Source organism: Myxine glutinosa, chromosome 2, assembly GCF_964187855.1.
Source record: "Myxine glutinosa chromosome 2, kmMyxGlut1.1, whole genome shotgun sequence".
NCBI classification, from domain to species: Eukaryota; Metazoa; Chordata; class Myxini; order Myxiniformes; family Myxinidae; genus Myxine; species Myxine glutinosa.
The window spans coordinates 224,091,961-224,109,654 of NC_136262.1; the positions used below are offsets into that span (position 1 = coordinate 224,091,961).

The 17,694-nt window shown below is 49.5% G+C and overlaps 1 protein-coding gene across 2 annotated transcripts; it reads right to left on the minus strand.

The window, feature by feature from the left end:
• Positions 1–5,801: 5,801 nt before the first annotated feature.
• Positions 5,802–17,540, minus strand: MRPL43 (mitochondrial ribosomal protein L43). Of its 2 annotated transcripts, none has more exons than XM_068106193.2 (3): positions 17,154–17,540; positions 8,165–8,271; positions 5,802–6,381 (listed from the first exon to the last, which is right to left on the minus strand). In XM_068106193.2, the coding sequence occupies exons 1-3, from the start codon at positions 17,282–17,284 to the stop codon at positions 6,164–6,166; spliced, it is 456 nt and encodes a 151-aa protein (XP_067962294.1). In that variant the 5' UTR covers positions 17,285–17,540; the 3' UTR covers positions 5,802–6,163. The 2 variants fall into 2 exon arrangements, with proteins under 2 accessions (XP_067962294.1, XP_078628415.1); XM_078772289.1 differs by having other exon boundaries at positions 7,997–8,271.
• Positions 17,541–17,694: the final 154 nt, after the last annotated feature.

Genomic DNA, 17,694 nt, shown 5'->3' on the forward strand with positions numbered 1-17,694 from the left:
TACCTGCTTTTTCTTTTTCCACTGATTGGTCTCAACTTGTACTCTTTAACGGTTGAGCTGTTAATTCTCACTTGAAGTCGTTTCTTTTTCACGATGGTTAGTATTTAGTAACGACGGTGTGAACCTGAATAATATGATCGTGCCATGTCAGGCTGCATTTGGTGTTTTTTATACAAGTCTCTCAAGGTAAACACTTTCTCAAACTTCTTCAATGCAAGCTGCGGAATTATCAGGCCATCAAACTTTTTTTTTTTTTTATTCGGAATAACTCGTTTCTGACAAATTCTTTGAAATATGCACTTGTTATGGAACTGGGTTGTTATGGATGTAACCATCTGTGGTATTGTGAGGGTGAAATGCCCCGAGTAACAGCTTTTTCTCTTCGTTTTCAAAACACACTTGCACAGTAGTCATGATTTTGTTCTCACCAGAGATGTGTCCATGGATAGGTTGTGGGAAGGAGCATTTTTCTGTTGAAGCAAAATTCAGTTGTAGCCAATAATCGTGGTTTTGTGTCTCAAAATCCCAAAGATAAGAGTCCATGACCTTCTTGGCTGAGGCTATGATTAAGAATTCTCATGCTGAAGAACAGTTTCCTCACGTCCAGCCATTTGGTCATGATGTTTTCGTCGGTGCTGCATGGAATGTCAGACTTGTCAGTGATGTATGTGCAGAGTGATTCATCTATGGTTGTTCAAAATAATTTGTTCTACTTTTAATCGCTTTATGCAGTCGTGGCGCTGTTGGCACACACTCCGCGCATCATATTTTAACTCTTTTTCTGAAGATCTTTAAGCCCAATGGCCAAGCCTTGTGCCTTTTCCATGAACAAGAGCTTCCCCATGTCGGTAGGGATTTCTGTGTGTGTGTGTGTGTGTGTGTGTGTGTGTGTGTGTGTGTGTGTGTGTGTGTGTGTGTGTGTGTGTGTGTGTGTGTGTGTGTGTGTGTGTGTCACAGTCGCGTGAAAAAGCCAGCAGCATGACCTCGAGCCTTAGTGGTTCCTGCTGTGGTAGAATAGTTGTAAAGCTAATAATCGATTCACTTGGTACTAAAATTTGTGTCCATTTAATCTTAATTCTCAACCCATTTATGGCCAAAGTGTTTTGAATTTGAATTATTTATGTAAAAATTTAATGTTTAGGAAAACATTGACACAAATAGAACAAAAATGATATTTATTTTGGAAATAATGCATAAATAACTAAGACAAGACAAGAAGACATCATGCAGAGCATGATGCTTGCAAAATCCACCCCTCCCCAAAATAATAAGTTGCCATGGATACATCTGCCAACTGCCAAATAATAAGTTGCCAACTTCTGTCCTGGAAGTCCTTGGTGTCCTTGTGTTTTATACTTCTCCCACGGCCCCCACTTCCCACGCCTCCTCCCCCCAAGCCCTCTCCCTCCCACACATCTCCCTGCTCTTAAATGTTGTGTGCTCTCAAGTGTTTGTGTGCTTCCCCTTCTCTTGTCTTCCGCTCCCTCTTTTTATATATTTTGTTTGTCTGGTTGACTTGTTTGTGAAGTAAATGTTAGCTCTTTCACGAGCCTCGATTCAGTATACAAAAAAAACAAAACATTGTCCATTTCATTAAGATTATAATGGACGATCTTAATCAAAGCTCGGGTCAATTGGATTACAATTGATGTTTCTGATGAAAATTTATATTAGAAGAATGACCTTGAGTTGACCTTTGACCTCAAAACTAGTTAGTTTCCCAATTCGGTGATGCACTATGTAATTGCTGTTTAATTTTCAAGTTAATGGGATGAAAAATGACCTTTTCAGATGAAAATTGATGATTTTAGAAGTTTGACCTTGAGTTGACCTTTTGACCTTATAGTTGGTTTCCCAATTCCGTGATGTACAATGCATTGCCCTTTAAATTTCAAGTCAATCGGATGAAAATTGATAATGGTTTTTCAGATGAAAATTTATGGTTTTTTCAGATGAAAATTGATGATTTTGGAAGTTTGACCTCGAGTTGACCTTTTGACCTTATAGTTGGTTTCCCAATTCCGTGATGTACAATGCATTGCTCTTTAAATTTCAAGTTAATCGGATGAAAATTGATAATGGTTTTTCAGATGAAAATTTATGGTTTTTTCAGATGAAAATTGATGATTTTGGAAGTTTGACCTTGAGTTGACCTTTGACCTCAAATAGTTGGTTTCCCAATTTAGTGACAATATGCAAATGTTAAATTTTCAAATCATTTGGATGAAAAATTGAAATTTTAGAAATATGACCTCAAGATGACCTTTGTCCTCAATCAATAATAGTGTTGTGACTTCTTCCTAATGACCAACTCTACCATCTGGTGAAGTTTCGTGAAGATCGGTTTAAAATTGTGACCTGTAGGCAATTGACAGACAGACAGAATAACGCACACGACCAACCAATATACTTGAGAAATCTTCGATTTTGCAAGTAATAAATGGTGTCCTACAGTAAGACACGAGGCGTTAGCCATACACGTTTAGGTGGCGGGCTTGAGATCTTACAGTCCTGAATTTGAACCCGTCTGCCGTTGATTTAACACCAGGTGGGTTGTTTCAGCTGGTTATCATTCCGAGGTTGGCACAATGAGTACCAGCCTACTGGTAATGGGGGGCACTGCATCAGTGGCACAGCCATACCCCCAGAAAATTATGCAGCCACCACCACCCATACAAAAATGAACCAAATCTTGTTGTTACAATCATGTTCTTTCTTTGTGCTACTCTGTGTGATACTCTGATGGACTTCACATGGACTCATTTCTGGCATTTTTTACATCTTGTGGGTTTTTTTAATGGCAGGGTGCACATCGGGTTTGCTTTTCTTGGGGTACCACCCGATGCGCAGTGTGTGTCGTACCATGTGTGACCCTCTCACCATTAGCGTCATGATGACACTGGAAACTGAATCTTGGACGTTGCTGTGTTCTCTCTGTGTTCAGACACATCAGCCATCCATTTTCTGTGATGAGAATTACCGGGAGACAATTTTCTTTAAGTGCACTATGTAGGACACCGGGCACAAAAGGGTTAAAGATACCTGTTTTAAAGGTCCTCTTGCGCCATTGAAGAAGAAGAAGCGGGAATGAGAGCTTCGTTTGGTGCTTCAAACGGTAACATTTATTATTCTACGACACCAGGAACCTTTTAGAATAAGGAAGGAGCACACAACTTTCTACCTTTTCTGCACAAAACCTTTCCAAACGGTGCATACAGGTCTATGATCTCAAATATCACATCAGATCCATGATCTCAACTGTGCCCAATTAGTCAATCTGGTAAAGTCAGTGAATCCAGCAATGCAATCTCACTTTCTAACTCTCCAACCAGCGCATGTAGCTTTACCTCGGAATGTTTTTGTCCCCCGTCGCACAGCGTAGCGAAAGGGGGACTATGGCTTTCCCCTCCGTCTGTGTGTGCGTGCGTGCAGGCGTGCGTGCGTGCGTCAGCGAAGGACCGCATTCAAATTTGGTGTGTGGGTGCAACCCACGTCAAAATCCAAGATGGCCACCGCCATGTATGTCTGATGCCATGTATGTCTGAACCTTGTGAGATGAATATCTTGAAAAATAAGCGAAGTACCAACTTCTAATCTGGTGTGTGGGTGTATCTAGGCATAAGGAAGAACGCTATTGAAAATTGGGTCGCCACGTCAAAATCCAAGATGGCCACCGCCATGTATGTCTGAACCTTGTGAGATGAATATCTTGAAAAATAAGTGAAGTAACAACGTCTAATTTGGTGTGTGGGTGTATTTCGGCATAAGGAAGAAAGCTATTGAAAATTGGGTCGCCACGTCAAAATACAAGATGGCCGCCACCATATATATGTCTGAACCTTGTGAGCGAAATATCACGAACAATAAGCGAAGTACCAACTTCTAATTTGGTGTGTGGGTGTATCTCGGCACAAGCAAGAATGCTGTTTAAAATTGGGTCGCCACGTCAAAATCCAAGATGGCCGCCGCCATGTATGTCTGAACCTTGTGAGATGAATATCTTGAAAAATAAGCGAAGTACCAACTTCTAGTTTGGTGTGTGGGTGTATCTCGGCATAAGGAAGAACGCTATTGAAAATTGGGTCGCCACGTCAAAATCCAAGATGGCCGCCACCATATATATGTCTGAACCTTGAGCGAAATATCTTGAAAAATACGCGAAGTACCAACTTCTAATCTGGTGTGTCGGTGTATCTCAGCATAAGGAAGAACGCTATTGTAAATTGGGTCGCCACGTCAAAATCCAAGATGGCCACCACCATATTTATGTCTGAACTTTGTGAGTGAAATATCTTGAAAAATAAGCAAAGTACCAACTTCTAATCTGGTGTTTGGGTGTATCCAGGCACAAGGAAGAAGGCTATTGAAAATTGGGTCGCCACGTCAAAATCCAAGATGGCCGCCGCCATGTATGTCTGAACCTTGTGAGCGGAATATCTTGAAAAATAAGCGAAGTACCAACTTCTAATCTGGTGTGTGGGTGTATCTAGGCATAAGGAAGAACGCCATTGAAAATTGGGTCGCCACGTCAAAATCCAAGATGGCCGCCATGTATGTCTGAACCTTGTGAGCGAAATATCATATCATAGCATGTTTTCTGCGTCTTCCACTTTGTCAACTCACATCACTTCACCGATGGGGGACCTAGGCGTAACGCTTGTCCTTCCTTGCTTGAGGGTTTCATGTCATATGTATTCACAATCCTCATTGTACATTCCATTAAATGACCATAGTGGCCCACAAAAGTATTCAACCCCTACCAATAATGCCACATTTAAATAAATTATGTGGAAACAATTTTTCCAAATGAACATTTTTGTTCATAACTGAAGAGATGAAACCAAACATTGTTATAAGTTGGAGGAAGTTGTAAAAACGTACAGATCAAAATTAACTGGTTGCAAAAGTATTCAGCCCCTTAGGTCAGAACTTGTTGGAAGGACCTTTTGCAGTGATGACACTATGAGTCTTTTTGGGTAGGTCTCTGCCAGCTTTGCACAGTGAGGTGGTGAAATGTGTCTATCCTTCACATGAAAATTGCTCTAGTTTTGCCAAGTTTGATGGGGATCGTCGATGGACTCCAATCTTCAAATTTAGCCGTAAACGTTCTATTGGGTTCAAGTCAAGACTTTGGGCCACTCGAGAACATTTATTTTCTCCATTTCACTCCAGTGTGGCCTCAGCTTTGTGTTTCAGATCATTGCAGGCTGGAATGTGAATCTCTGACCAGCTTCGAATCAAGCAGGTTTTCATCAAGGTTTCTTCTGTACTTTGCAACGTCCATTGTCCCTTCTATCCCGACGAGAGTGCCAATCCCTGCTGATGAAAAGCAGCCCTATAACATGATGCTGCCACCACCATGCTTGACAGTAGGGATGGTGTTGACTGGATGATGTGCAGTGTTGGGTTTGCATCAGACATAACACTTTAAATTTAGACTAAAAGGTTACATTTTTGTCTTGCCTGACCACAACTTTTCTCCACATGCCTGCAGTACTTTTCAAACAAGCTTGTGGGAAGTGTCTCGACCTCCCAGAGTATTCTGGGTACCGCAGACGACATCTTTGTGACGTCATTTTCGTCTCTGCAGTCAGCAGGGCAATTGAGGAGAAATTTTCCTCCTGTGGATCCTGAGGTCCTGAGTTCGAATCTCGTTCAGCTGTTGAAATAATACCAGGTGTGGTTGACTCAGCCTGTCATCCTTCCGTGGTTGGCGAAATGAGTACCAGGGTACTGGGTCCTAACCATAACACTGAACCGAATGTATGAATGCATTGCTGGTATCTGTTGATGAAGGGCAATTCATGTGGAAATAGTTTATTCGGTTAAAGTCATGAGGTACAACTCCATACTTGGTATTCTTATTCGTCTACGACGAAGTCGGGATGAACTGTTAAAGCGAGGAGGATGTTTATGTTATCATGCCGTTAAAGCCCTTCTCCTTCAATTTATGCACAGGCTATAAGAATGTTTAGCCATATAGAAAGTAAATTCTGGCAAAAATAATTTGCAGGAGGTACAACCAATTGGGATGTTTTCAGCTTGCAAGAACTTTACTGAGGAAAATGAAAAACTCCACACGTCGGCACTGAGCCATCTGCAGCATTACCAAGTAATCCACAAGCTGCAGGTTGGTAATAAAATCGTTTTATTGCCTCTCGATTCATTGAGCCCCTTTCCATTCTGCAATGCGAGGACTTAGCTGACTGCGTTTGTTGACGAACGGCTGCCATAAGCCCTGGATGCTTGGATGCTCGGTATGGAAAGGCTTACGGATTCGAACGACATCCAATCCCGACTGGTTTGCCATTAGCGTGATCACTTGTGCGATCTCCTCTGCAGACTTCGAATTCAGGGCCACCACTTTCGTACCTCCATTCACTGCAAAGTGCAAGAACATGTTTTAGACATTGTACCCCACAATGGTCAACAAACGTCATCGCTTCTTGCACGGGCGACCCTTCTAACCACCCCCTCTCCCCCCCCCCCCCCCCCCCCCCCACACACACATCCCCCTTTCTCCGAGTGACGACGTCTCTGATTGACTCGATTGGTGGAGGTCAGATAACAACATGAAACTAGATTAGCACAGCTGCAGCACATCCGTCCAATCTTGCCCAGCTTTGCACAGTCACACATGGGACGACCAAGGGAGTATATGGTCAGGTTCACTGTTTTTTTTCGTTCAAAATTTTTGGAGATTAGCAAAACTATACATTTTTGGAATATTCAGAGCATGAGGAATCCAAAAATTAATGTTGGCATTTGCGTAGACACTTGCATGGCCGCCATTTTGGATTTTCAAAATGGCCGCCATAAAATACATAATTTGCGCTATCTCGGCTTCTCGTCAACATATAATCTTATTAGTCCCCTACCGGTGTACACCGGAGGGGACTATAGGTTTGCACTCCGCCCCTCCGTCTGTCAGTCTGTCAGTCCGTCCGTCACGCAAAGAACAGTTTTCCAGACTTTTTTTTCTAAACTCTCAATGCTAATGATTTCAAACTTGGTACATGGTTTCCTCATGATAAGTTACAGATCAAGTTCGAACTTCACGACCTTTCGATCATTTTTGACAACGTTATGGCACTTTGAACTTTGGTAATTTCCCCCAACAGTTTTCCGGACTATAATTTGGAGTGCGGTAAGTCAAAGCTGTTAATATTCCTTGTGTACAATATGCTAATCCTATGTTTTCTGGGTCAAGAAAACCATTGGTGGGATCATTAGACTTCTAATCCTAACACTTGCTTCACTTTTAGGACTTTCCAGATGTTAGTGATACAAAAAATATTCCGCTCACATCTTCCGACCTGTAAACTTTTCATTGAATATGCCTATTCCATGTTCAATCTGATACCAACAAGGCTGCTTTCTTGCTTTATAAAGCCATACCTATAATTTCAAAGGACTTGCAATATCATGTATTATGTAATACAGTTATATCACAAATATAAAGACAATGGTTTCCAATTACCTTTGTTTGTTGCTTTTCTATAATCCTGAGCACTAGTTTGAGGCCTTTATTGAATTCCTTGGCCCAGAAAACATAGGATTAGCATATTTAATTAAGTTTCTAGGTTGACTAGAAGCCGAGATAGCGCAAAATATGTATTTTATGGTGGCCATTTTGAAAATCCAAAATGGCGGCCATGCAGGTGTCTGTGCAAATGCCAACATTGATTTTCGGATTCTCCATGCTCTTATTCTCCAAATAAATTAAATTTATTTAAATGTGGCATTATTGGTAGGGGTTGAATACTTTTGTGGGCCACTATGGTCATTTAATGGAATGTGCAATGAGGATTGTGAATACATGATATGACATGAAACCCTCAAGCAAGGAAGGAAAACATTCCGAGGTGATTCCAAAAATGTACAGTTTTGCTAATCTCCCAAAATTGTGAACGAAATTATATTTGTTGACATAGTGAACCTGACTAATATGCATTTTGGGCATATTGTGCCGTCGATTTATCCACATCACACATACCTGATGGTCTTGTCTGTAATTGGTCAATGAGGTATGCCTGAATCACGATGTGCCCGAAGCAATGAGATAAGTGTTTATACTGGTCAAGGACGTAGCAGCGAGGAGCATCATGAAAAGCCAGCTGAAAGAATAACAACAAGTGGTGCGAATAAGTAAACACTGACGTACAGTACTCGGCAGTAACCTTGGGAACATGGCATCGTCGTGGAGATATGTAGACTACAGTTCCTTGGTGCTTCTTGGCAAAATCAACGACATGGTTCTCCACGTAATCCCTGCAATAAAAAAAAATAATTTGGATCATTCCATGCGTCTTGCAAGTTGCAATTACCTAAATCAGTGTTCTTCATTCATATCGCCCGACTGAGGGTGCGGCTGTGCTGCTGATGCAACACCCTCTGTAGGTTAAAACAGGAATTTGTAATTCGTCCAGGGTGCCGACGATAGCTCGCCTACTCTTCGCGCAGAACACCATAGGATCTTTAACGTCCACCAACTAATGCCAGCAGACGGGACGCCCAGTTTAATGTCAATCCTGGGACGGCAAACACATGGACGCGTCGCCCTGCCTGCGAGACACCAGGATAACAGTTTGTACCTGGGTCGGGATTCAAACCAAGGCCCATAGGCGAGTGTGCATACCTCCAAGGCCTAGGCCATTCTGCCAGGCCACCTGAATCGGTCGAATGCAATTGCAGTTACACGTTGCATGTGAGGTTAGCTTTGTTGCCTCATTGGGGGTTTCACTCAAAGCTTGTTACCCAAGGAAACAGACTCCACAACAAAAATTAACATGCATCGCATGAACACTGCATTTACAGGACATGATCAGTATTTGATCCTGTATTTACATATCTAAACAGCAATCTATTTATTTAATTTTGATGGGGGAGATGTGCTGTGCACAATGGCCAGACTGCACCCTCTGGTGGACAAAAAGTGAAATCCCACCATCTAATCCACAATTGTTGCATTGCAAGTGAATGAAGTGCGAGTTTCATGGGAAGTTGAACGCCCACTTGTTTTGTGAATGAGTTTTCGGTACCAAGTCAAAACTGCATCTCATTAACTCTAGATGAAGATTGAACATCGATTCGTTCATTCGTAGCCCGGGTTGATCGTCCCTTTGGGGGGGGACGTTAAGTTGGGTGTCGTATTTGCTCACTGAGCAGTTGTCCCAATTTTTACGGAAAATCGTCCTGTTTTATACTGGTGTCCTATGTCCCATTTCATACCTTCCCAGGAAGCCATTTTCTCGCATTCTCAGTATTTCGGTCGTGATGCCAATTACCATGACAGAGATGGCCTGCACATACACAGTGTGACCATAACATGCCATGCTCTAGATTCTAGAAGCTACCTGGATCATATTTAATCTTGGGAATTCATAGAGCACATTACTCTGCACAGTGTTCAAGTATATATCGTACTTAAATTTAAATAACTAGGACGTGCCCGTACGTGGGTGCCCGTTCCTTGCCCAAAAAAAATATATATATATATTTGTGTAGGGGTGTGTGTGTGTAAACATCCTAGGGCGTGCCCGTACGTGGGTGCAAAAAAACATGCGTGCAAACAACAACAACAAAAAAAAACTTTGAAACCACGTGGCAGTAACGACCACAGAACCCCCCCCCCCCCTCTATTTACATGAATGGTTTGGTCCATTCGCAACGACCACAGAACCCCCCCCCCCTCTATTTACATGAAATGGTTTGGTCCAAAGCGAACGGCTTGCGGAGTTTGGTAAAGAAATCGCCATAGCTCGGTAACTACTTGTCCGATTAATATGAAACCTTGAAAAGGCACATCCTCGGGTCCCCAGCAATATACCTGGCAAGTTTAAAGTATATCGGACCCGTGGTTGTCGAGAAACAGCGGTCACAGACAAACATACACACATACACACATACATACACACATACACACATACACACAGAGATTAATGGAATTATAGATAGATATATTGATTTTAAAGGTCGTTTTTTTAAATTCCGGAAGTTTAGCGCTACTGAAGCTGTCCTATACCCCACCCTATTTAACATGTCCGAGTACTGCCAAAATGACAAGGTGATTTGTGTTTGACAGTGTTCAAGTACATATTCAATTTAAATACAATAAAGATTGTAAAAGGCGTATAAGTTAATTAATTCTGGAATGTACCGCTGATGATGCAGTATCTATTACATCACCCTATCTAACACGTTACATTAGTTCTTCGTGCCTGGTGTTTGGGTCCTTTATAATGTCCTTAAAAATAGTAAGTTTCCTGTCTGGAATGATTTAAAATTTTGTTTGACTGCCAGACAGGCAGAAAGTAAAAAAAATGTATCTCACTCCTCTCTGCGCATGTACGATTGGGACAAATGCAGAGACAAAGCAGTACGAAACTTCAGGTTCGTCTCCTGATTCATGTTCTGATCTGTGTTCAAAATATCACAGTAAAATACACAATTTGGTGTCTGTCTGTCTGTCTGATGCTTTTTTCACCGTGATACATTCTGTCGTTACTTATCCAAACTCAACCAAACTTGACAGGAAGACTAAGGGTTACACAATGAAGGTTGTAGCGCATTCACTTGCCTCCCTCACCAAGGGGGTTTTCTCCTCTGAGCGAATTTTCCCCACCATTGCCATCAATGGGGTTGCGTGTTGAGGTGTATATCCATATTAAATTAGCTTTACTGTGGCATTTATTCAAGGCCGCTTCAAATAACAAAACTAACAATAATAGCATAATATTAATGTTATTACAAAACAATATTAATACAAATAATTTCCCACTTCCCCAAGGGGTTTTTCCTCCTTGAACAAACTTCGAGTCAACGTTTATAAATAGCTTTTCATGGCGTTTTCGTGGGAGCAACGTCCTGAAGGCCTCAACCAGAAGTAAAAGTATTATAAACCACAAACACGTATGATTACCTTTTTAAACAGTCGCTAATGTTGTTTATAATACTGATTGAAGAAATTTGGAGGAATCCCGACATGCGTAAGGTAAGTTTTACTTACAGAACTGAGCGAAGATCTACTGTACTCTATATACCCCACAAGGGATGGGTTAATAAGACGACCCTTCCTGCTGCTAACGTGGCGTTTTTCGTAGCGAACTTTTGAAACTCGCTCCTGCTGTTTAACACGAAACTGAAAGGGAGGAAGCCTGGGTTATGCTCATTTACCAAGCAGCTAGCTAGCGCTTGCCAAGCTAACCGTTCATTAAGGGTTTTGAATTGAGTGCTTGCTCGAATGCTTAAACCACTTGACGATCTCTCCACAAGAAACTTGGGAAATGAACACATACCCAATGTTCTTGAGACCCAACCATAGATCGACTATAAGTATAATCTATGTACCCCAAAGAGGAATGACCCTTCCTGCTGCTAACGTGGCGTTTTTCGTAGCGAACTTTTGAAACTCGCTCCTGCTGTTTAACACGAAACTGAAAGGGAGGAAGCCTGGGTTGTGCTCATTTACCAAGCAGCTAGCTAGCGCTTGCCAAGCTAACCGTTCATTAAGGGTTTTGAATTGAGTGCTTGCTCGAATGCTTAAACCACTTGACGATCTCTCCACAAGAAACTTGGTAAATGAACACATACCCAATGTTCTTGAGACCCGACCATAGATCGACTGTAATCTATGTACTGTAGCGGTTCCCGCTGAATGTACACAATCGCCTTGCACCTGCCAGGACGCGGCCAGGGCGCGATCGCCATGCCGGGCTCGTCCGGACGGGCCCAGACGCGCCTCTCCTGGGCATGCCCGGACTCGCTGTTCCCGGGCACGCCCGAACCTCCCGGGCACGCCTGGTCTCGTCTTTCCCGGGCATACCCGCTCTCGCCTTTCCAGGGCTCGCCCAGAGCGCCCGGGCACGCCCAGCCTCGACTTGCCAGGCCGCGTCCAGGACGCCCGGGCATGTCCAGACTCGCCTTTCCAGGGCTCGCCCAGAGCGTCCGGGCATGCCCGCTCTCGCCTTTCCAGGGCTCGCCCAGAGCGCTCGGGCACGCCCAGAGCGCTCGGGCACGCCCAGCCTCGACTTGCCAGGCCGCGTTCAGGACGCCCGGGCATGTCCAGACTCGCCTTCCAGGACTCGCCCTTGACACCCGGGCATGCCCGGTCTCGGTTTTCCCGGGCAAACACCCCGGCATAAATGTGTATATATATTGCTGCCTGATAAACGGGCTTGTCAGAATACCTGAGCTGTTTTGTTTCATTAAAGCAACTCGGACGAATTCCGTCTTTGGTCGCGTCAATTCTTTCGACTCGCGTTGGAGCTCAGCTCCTTCACTGGTGACCTACCGACATGGACACGGCAGTGACTCTTAAACTGCCTACCTTCTGGGAGGCTCACGCGGCTGTTTGGTTCGCCCAGGCGGACTCCCAGTTCGCCCTGCGAGGCATCACCGCGGACGACACCCGCTTCCACCACGTCGTGGCAGCGCTCGGTTCCGCCACCGCGGCCCGCGCCCTGAGCCTCCTCGAGCACCCGCCGGCTGCTGACAAGTATGACGCGCTGAAGACGCTCCTCCTCGACGCTTTCGCCCTCTCACCGGTGGCACGCGCACGGCGCCTGCTCGACCTGCCCGAGCTCGGCGACACGCGCCCGTCCGAGCGCATGGACTATATGCTCTCGTTGCTCGGTGAGCACTCTCCGGATTTTCTGTTCCGCCAGCTGTTCCTTCGCCAGCTGCCTCACCCGGTACGCCTCGCCCTGGCTGGCACGTCGATCACCGATCCCCGCGCCCTCGCGAGGGAAGCCGATAAGATCTCCTCGGCGGGCCAACACATCGGCGCGGCTACCTGGAGCCTGCCGCCGTCCGAGGCGACGCCCCCGATGCCCGAGCGCCCTGCGCGGTTGGAGGCCGAACTGCCGGTGCAACTGGCGGCCGCCACGCCACGCCGACCGCTTCCGACACGACGGCCGGGGCCTCCACCTGACCAGGCGTGGTGTTATTACCACGCCAGGTTCGGACACAAGGCTCGGACGTGCCGACCCCCGTGCACTTTCGGCAAGTCGGGAAACGGCCGGGCCGGCGTTCATTCCCAGCCATGAGCGCCGGCCACTCAGGCAACTTGCTTTTTATTCAGGACAAAGCGTCCGGGCGGCGTTTCCTTTGTGACACCGGCGCCCAACTGAGCGTCATACCCGCCTCCGAGCAGAACAGGCGGGACGCCGTTTGCGGCCCCTCTTTGGTCGCTGCTAATGGCTCGGCCATACGCACTTTCGGCCCGCGCGACGTCACCCTCTGCTTAAGCAGCCAGCGCTTTCAGTGGACCTTTGTGACCGCCTGCGTCCCCATGGCTTTGCTGGGCGCCGACTTCCTCTGCGCGCACGGGCTGCTGGTCGACGTCAAACGATGTCGCCTTGTCCACGCCGAGACCTTCAGCTCCCTGGCGTGCACGATGAGCAGCTCCGCGCCGACCGAACTGGCGTGCGCCCTCCCGACGGCGAACGAGTTCGTTCGCCTGCTCGCGGAATTCCCGGCCCTCACGCGGCCCACGTTTTCGGCCATCGCAGTGCGGCATGGGATCGAGCACCACATACCCACTACGGGCCCGCCGGTCTACGCCAGGGCCCGCCGCCTCGACCCGGCCAAGCTCGCCATGGCAAAGGCCGAGTTCGACGCGTTGGAGCACCTCGGCATCGTGCGGCGCTCCAATAGCGCGTGGGCCTCACCACTGCACATCGTGCCAAAGCCGGGGGGCGGATGGCGCCCGTGTGGCGACTACCGCCGCCTCAACGACGCTACCACCCCCGACAGGTATCCGATCCCGCACATCCAAGACTTCTCCGCCCGTCTGGCAGGACGGGTCATATTTTCCAAAATTGACCTGATACGGGGATACCACCAGGTACCTGTCCGGGCGGCCGACGTCCCGAAGACGGCCGTCATCACGCCGTTTGGCCTGTTCGAATTTTTGAGGATGCCGTTTGGCCTCAAGAACGCGGCCCAGGCGTTCCAGCGCTTAATGGACGGCGTGCTGCGCGACCTGCCATTTCTTTTCGTCTATCTGGACGACATCCTCGTCACCAGCACGTCCCGCGCCGAGCACCTCCTCCACCTCCGAACACTGTTCGGTCGCCTCAGCGAGCACGGCTTAATTGTCAACCCGGCCAAATGCCACTTCGGCACGACGACCGTTGACTTTTTGGGCCACCGCATCACCAAGACCGGGGCCGTGCCGCTGCCGACCAAGGTCGAGGCCATCACCACGTTCCCGTGTCCCCGTTCCATCAAGGCCCTACAAGAGTTCCTCGGCATGGTGAATTTTTATCACCGATTCGTGCCCCGCGCTGCTCAGCTCATGCGGCCCCTTTACGAGGCCCTCCGGGGCAAGCCGGCCAAGCATGACATCGTTTGGTCCGCGGCCATGGACGCGGCCTTCGCGAGCGCAAAACGGGCCCTCGCCGACGCAACGCTGCTGGCTCACCCGGTGCTCAACGCGCCCATCGCCCTCACTACGGACGCCTCCAACTACGCGGTGGGCGCCGTCCATGAACAATGGGTGGACGGGGTTTGGCAGCCACTCGCTTTTTTCAGCCGGCAACTCCGGCCGAACGAGTTAAAATACAGCACGTTCGACCGCGAGCTGCTCGGTCTATTCCTGGCCGTTCGCCATTTCCGACACCTCCTGGAGGGCCGCCCGTTCACGGCTTTCGTCGACCACAAGCCGTTGGTCTACGCAATGGCCAAAGTCACGGAGCCGTGGTCAGCCCGCCAGCAGCGCCACCTCTCCGCCGTGTCGGAATTCACCACGGACATCCGGCACGTCGCCGGCAAAGACAACGCCGTGGCCGACTGTCTTTCTCAGGCCAGCGCGAACGCGGTCCACCTCAGCGTGGACTTCGCGCTCATGGCGGCCGACCAGACCACCGACACCTCGGTGCAGGCCCTCCGGGCAGCGGACACGGGCCTCCGCCTGGCCGACATCCCCTTCGCGGGCACCGTCCTGCTCTGCGACGTCTCCCAGGGCCAGCCTCGCCCCATCGTGCCCGTTTCCTGGCAGCGCCGCATCTTCGCCTCCATCCACGGCCTTTCTCACCCGGGCCGGAAAGCTTCTCAGAAGCCAGTGTCGGCGCGTTTCGTCTGGCACGGCCTTCGACGGAACGTCCGCGACTGGGCCAACGCCTGCACGGCCTGCCAGCGGGCCAAGGTCCACCGCCACACCCAGGCCCCGCTAGCACCTTTCACCGTGCCTGCACGGCGTTTCGACCACGTCCACGTGGACCTGGTGGGTCCCCTGCCCCCATCGTGGGGGTTCACCCACCTGCTCACCATGGTGGACAGGACCACCAGGTGGCCGGAGGCCGTGCCCCTCACCTCCAACACCACCGCCGACGTGGCGCAGGCGTTCATCGCCACCTGGGTCGCGGGCTTCGGCGCGCCGGCGGACATCTCGTCCGTCCGCGGCCCACAGTTCACGTCCGAACTTTGGGGCGCGGTCGCCCGCTCGTTGGGGGTCACGCTGCACCGCACCACGGCCTACCACCCCCAAGCCAACGGATTGTGCGAGCGGTTTCACCGCTCCATGAAGGCCGCACTCATGGCCGGCCTTCAGGATGACGGTTGGACCGACCGGCTGCCGTGGGTCCTTTTGGGCCTCCGCACGGCCCCCAAGGAGGACCTCCGGGCGTCCGCCGCCGAGCTCGTCTACGGCCAGCCGCTCCGCATCCCGGGCGAGTTCGTGCCCGACGCTACCAGTCCCTGGTCCGCCGCACACCAGCGCTCGGACCTCCAGGAGGCCGCCCGACGATTTGCCCCCGTGCCAACGTCCCGCCACGGTGGCCCCCAGTCGTATGTCCCCCCGGCGCTTCGCACAGCGGAGTACGTCTTTGTGCGTCATGACGCGCACCGGGAGCCACTCCGGCCGCCGTACGACGGGCCCTTCTGGGTCCTGCGACGGGGCGACAAGTCCTTCCTCGTCGGCGGCCGGTCGGACCGGATCTCTGTGGACTGCCTCAAACCGGAGCACGTGGACGTCGACCGACCACCACGGTTCGCCCTTCCTCCACGGCGAGGCCGCCCCCCGTCCACAGTTCCCCCCGCTCGACCACCCACCACCAGATCGGACCCCCCCCGCCCCCCCACGACCCTCCAGGGGTCGCTTCGGCCAGGTCATCCGGACCCCCCTTAAATTGACCCTGCCGGTGCAGGTCGATTCTGGAGGGGCGTGTGTAGCGGTTCCCGCTGAATGTACACAATCGCCTTGCACCTGCCAGGATGCGGCCAGGGCGCGATCGCCATGCCGGGCTCGTCCAGACGGGCCCAGACGCGCCTCTCCTGGGCATGCCCGGACTCGCTGTTCACGGGCCCGCCCGAACCTCCCGGGCACGCCCGGTCTCGTCTTTCCCGGGCATGCCCACTCTCGCCTTTCCAGGGCTCGCCCAGAGCGCCCGGGCACGCCCACCCAGCCTCGACTTGCCAGGCCGCGTCCAGGACGCCCGGGCATGTCCAGACTCGCCTTTCCAGGGCTCGCCCAGAGCGTCCGGGCATGCCCGCTCTCGCCTTTCCAGGGCTCGCCCAGAGCGCTCGGGCACGCCCAGCCTCGACTTGCCAGGCCGCGTTCAGGACGCCCGGGCATGTCCAGACTCGCCTTCCAGGACTCGCCCTTGACACCCGGGCATGCCCGGTCTCGGTTTTCCCGGGCAAACGCCCCGGCATAAATGTGTATATATATTGCTGCCCGATAAACGGGCTTTTCAGAGTACCTGAGCTGTTTTGTTTCAATAAAGCAACTCGGACGAATTCCGTCTTTGGTCGCGTCAATTCTTTCGACTCGCGTTGGAGCTCAGCTCCTTCAGTACCCCAAAGAGGAATGACCCTCCCTGCCCCTCCCAAAGTGAACAATTGTACTTGTAACATCGAATTTTTAAAAATTTCCTCAATCATAAGCTGACGTTTACGGTCAGATGTTTGCGTCGTTTGCGCGGGGTAATAATTTAAACCTAAAGAGCGTGAGGGGGTCTTTCGTGGGCAGCCCCATGCGTCAGCCTCAGGCCTTGGAGAAAAACACACTTTTCGTACTTGAGCTCGTGTTGAAAACCCTCGTTTCCACTGTCTCTCCATTTTTCACACAGTCGCCGCTTCCCCGTTTGCCGGCACGTTTCATCCAGCATTACGTGCTGCATCACTACGCAAGCTCCCTCCGATATGGGTACCTGACACCGCGGCTCGTTTGCGATCCCTTGCTGAAGGCGAGCGTGATTCTGGAGAGCTGACACACGTATCGTCCCAAGCCATTGTGCAGGACGCTCTGCAGGAACCTGCTGGCGGTGGCGCGGCCCGTCATTCCGTCAGGGTGGAACCAAATACGAGCGTTGACGCTGCGTACATCGATCCGTCTAAATCAGTTCCACCCACGGGTTGTCTGTCGTCCACAATCCAGGCTTTTGAACACTGAACATTCATAGACACTGCGTTTTGCCTTACATTTCCCCCATTGCATATTTATTCGCCTTTCACTGACTTTCAAGACGCAACAACAGCACTTAGCGTGGACATGTAAAAAAGATGAGTTCCGTTCCACCACCGGAAGCACTTGTGCTGTTTGTCGGTGATTGCTTGTGGGTGTTGTATGCTATTTAAATGCAGGGAGTCAAGAAAGGAAGGAGCACGGACCATTTTTATTTTTTAAGTGAGCAGTAACATGAGGTTAGAACCTCGCAAACTCATCAGCAAACGCTCCAGCCATTCTAGTTT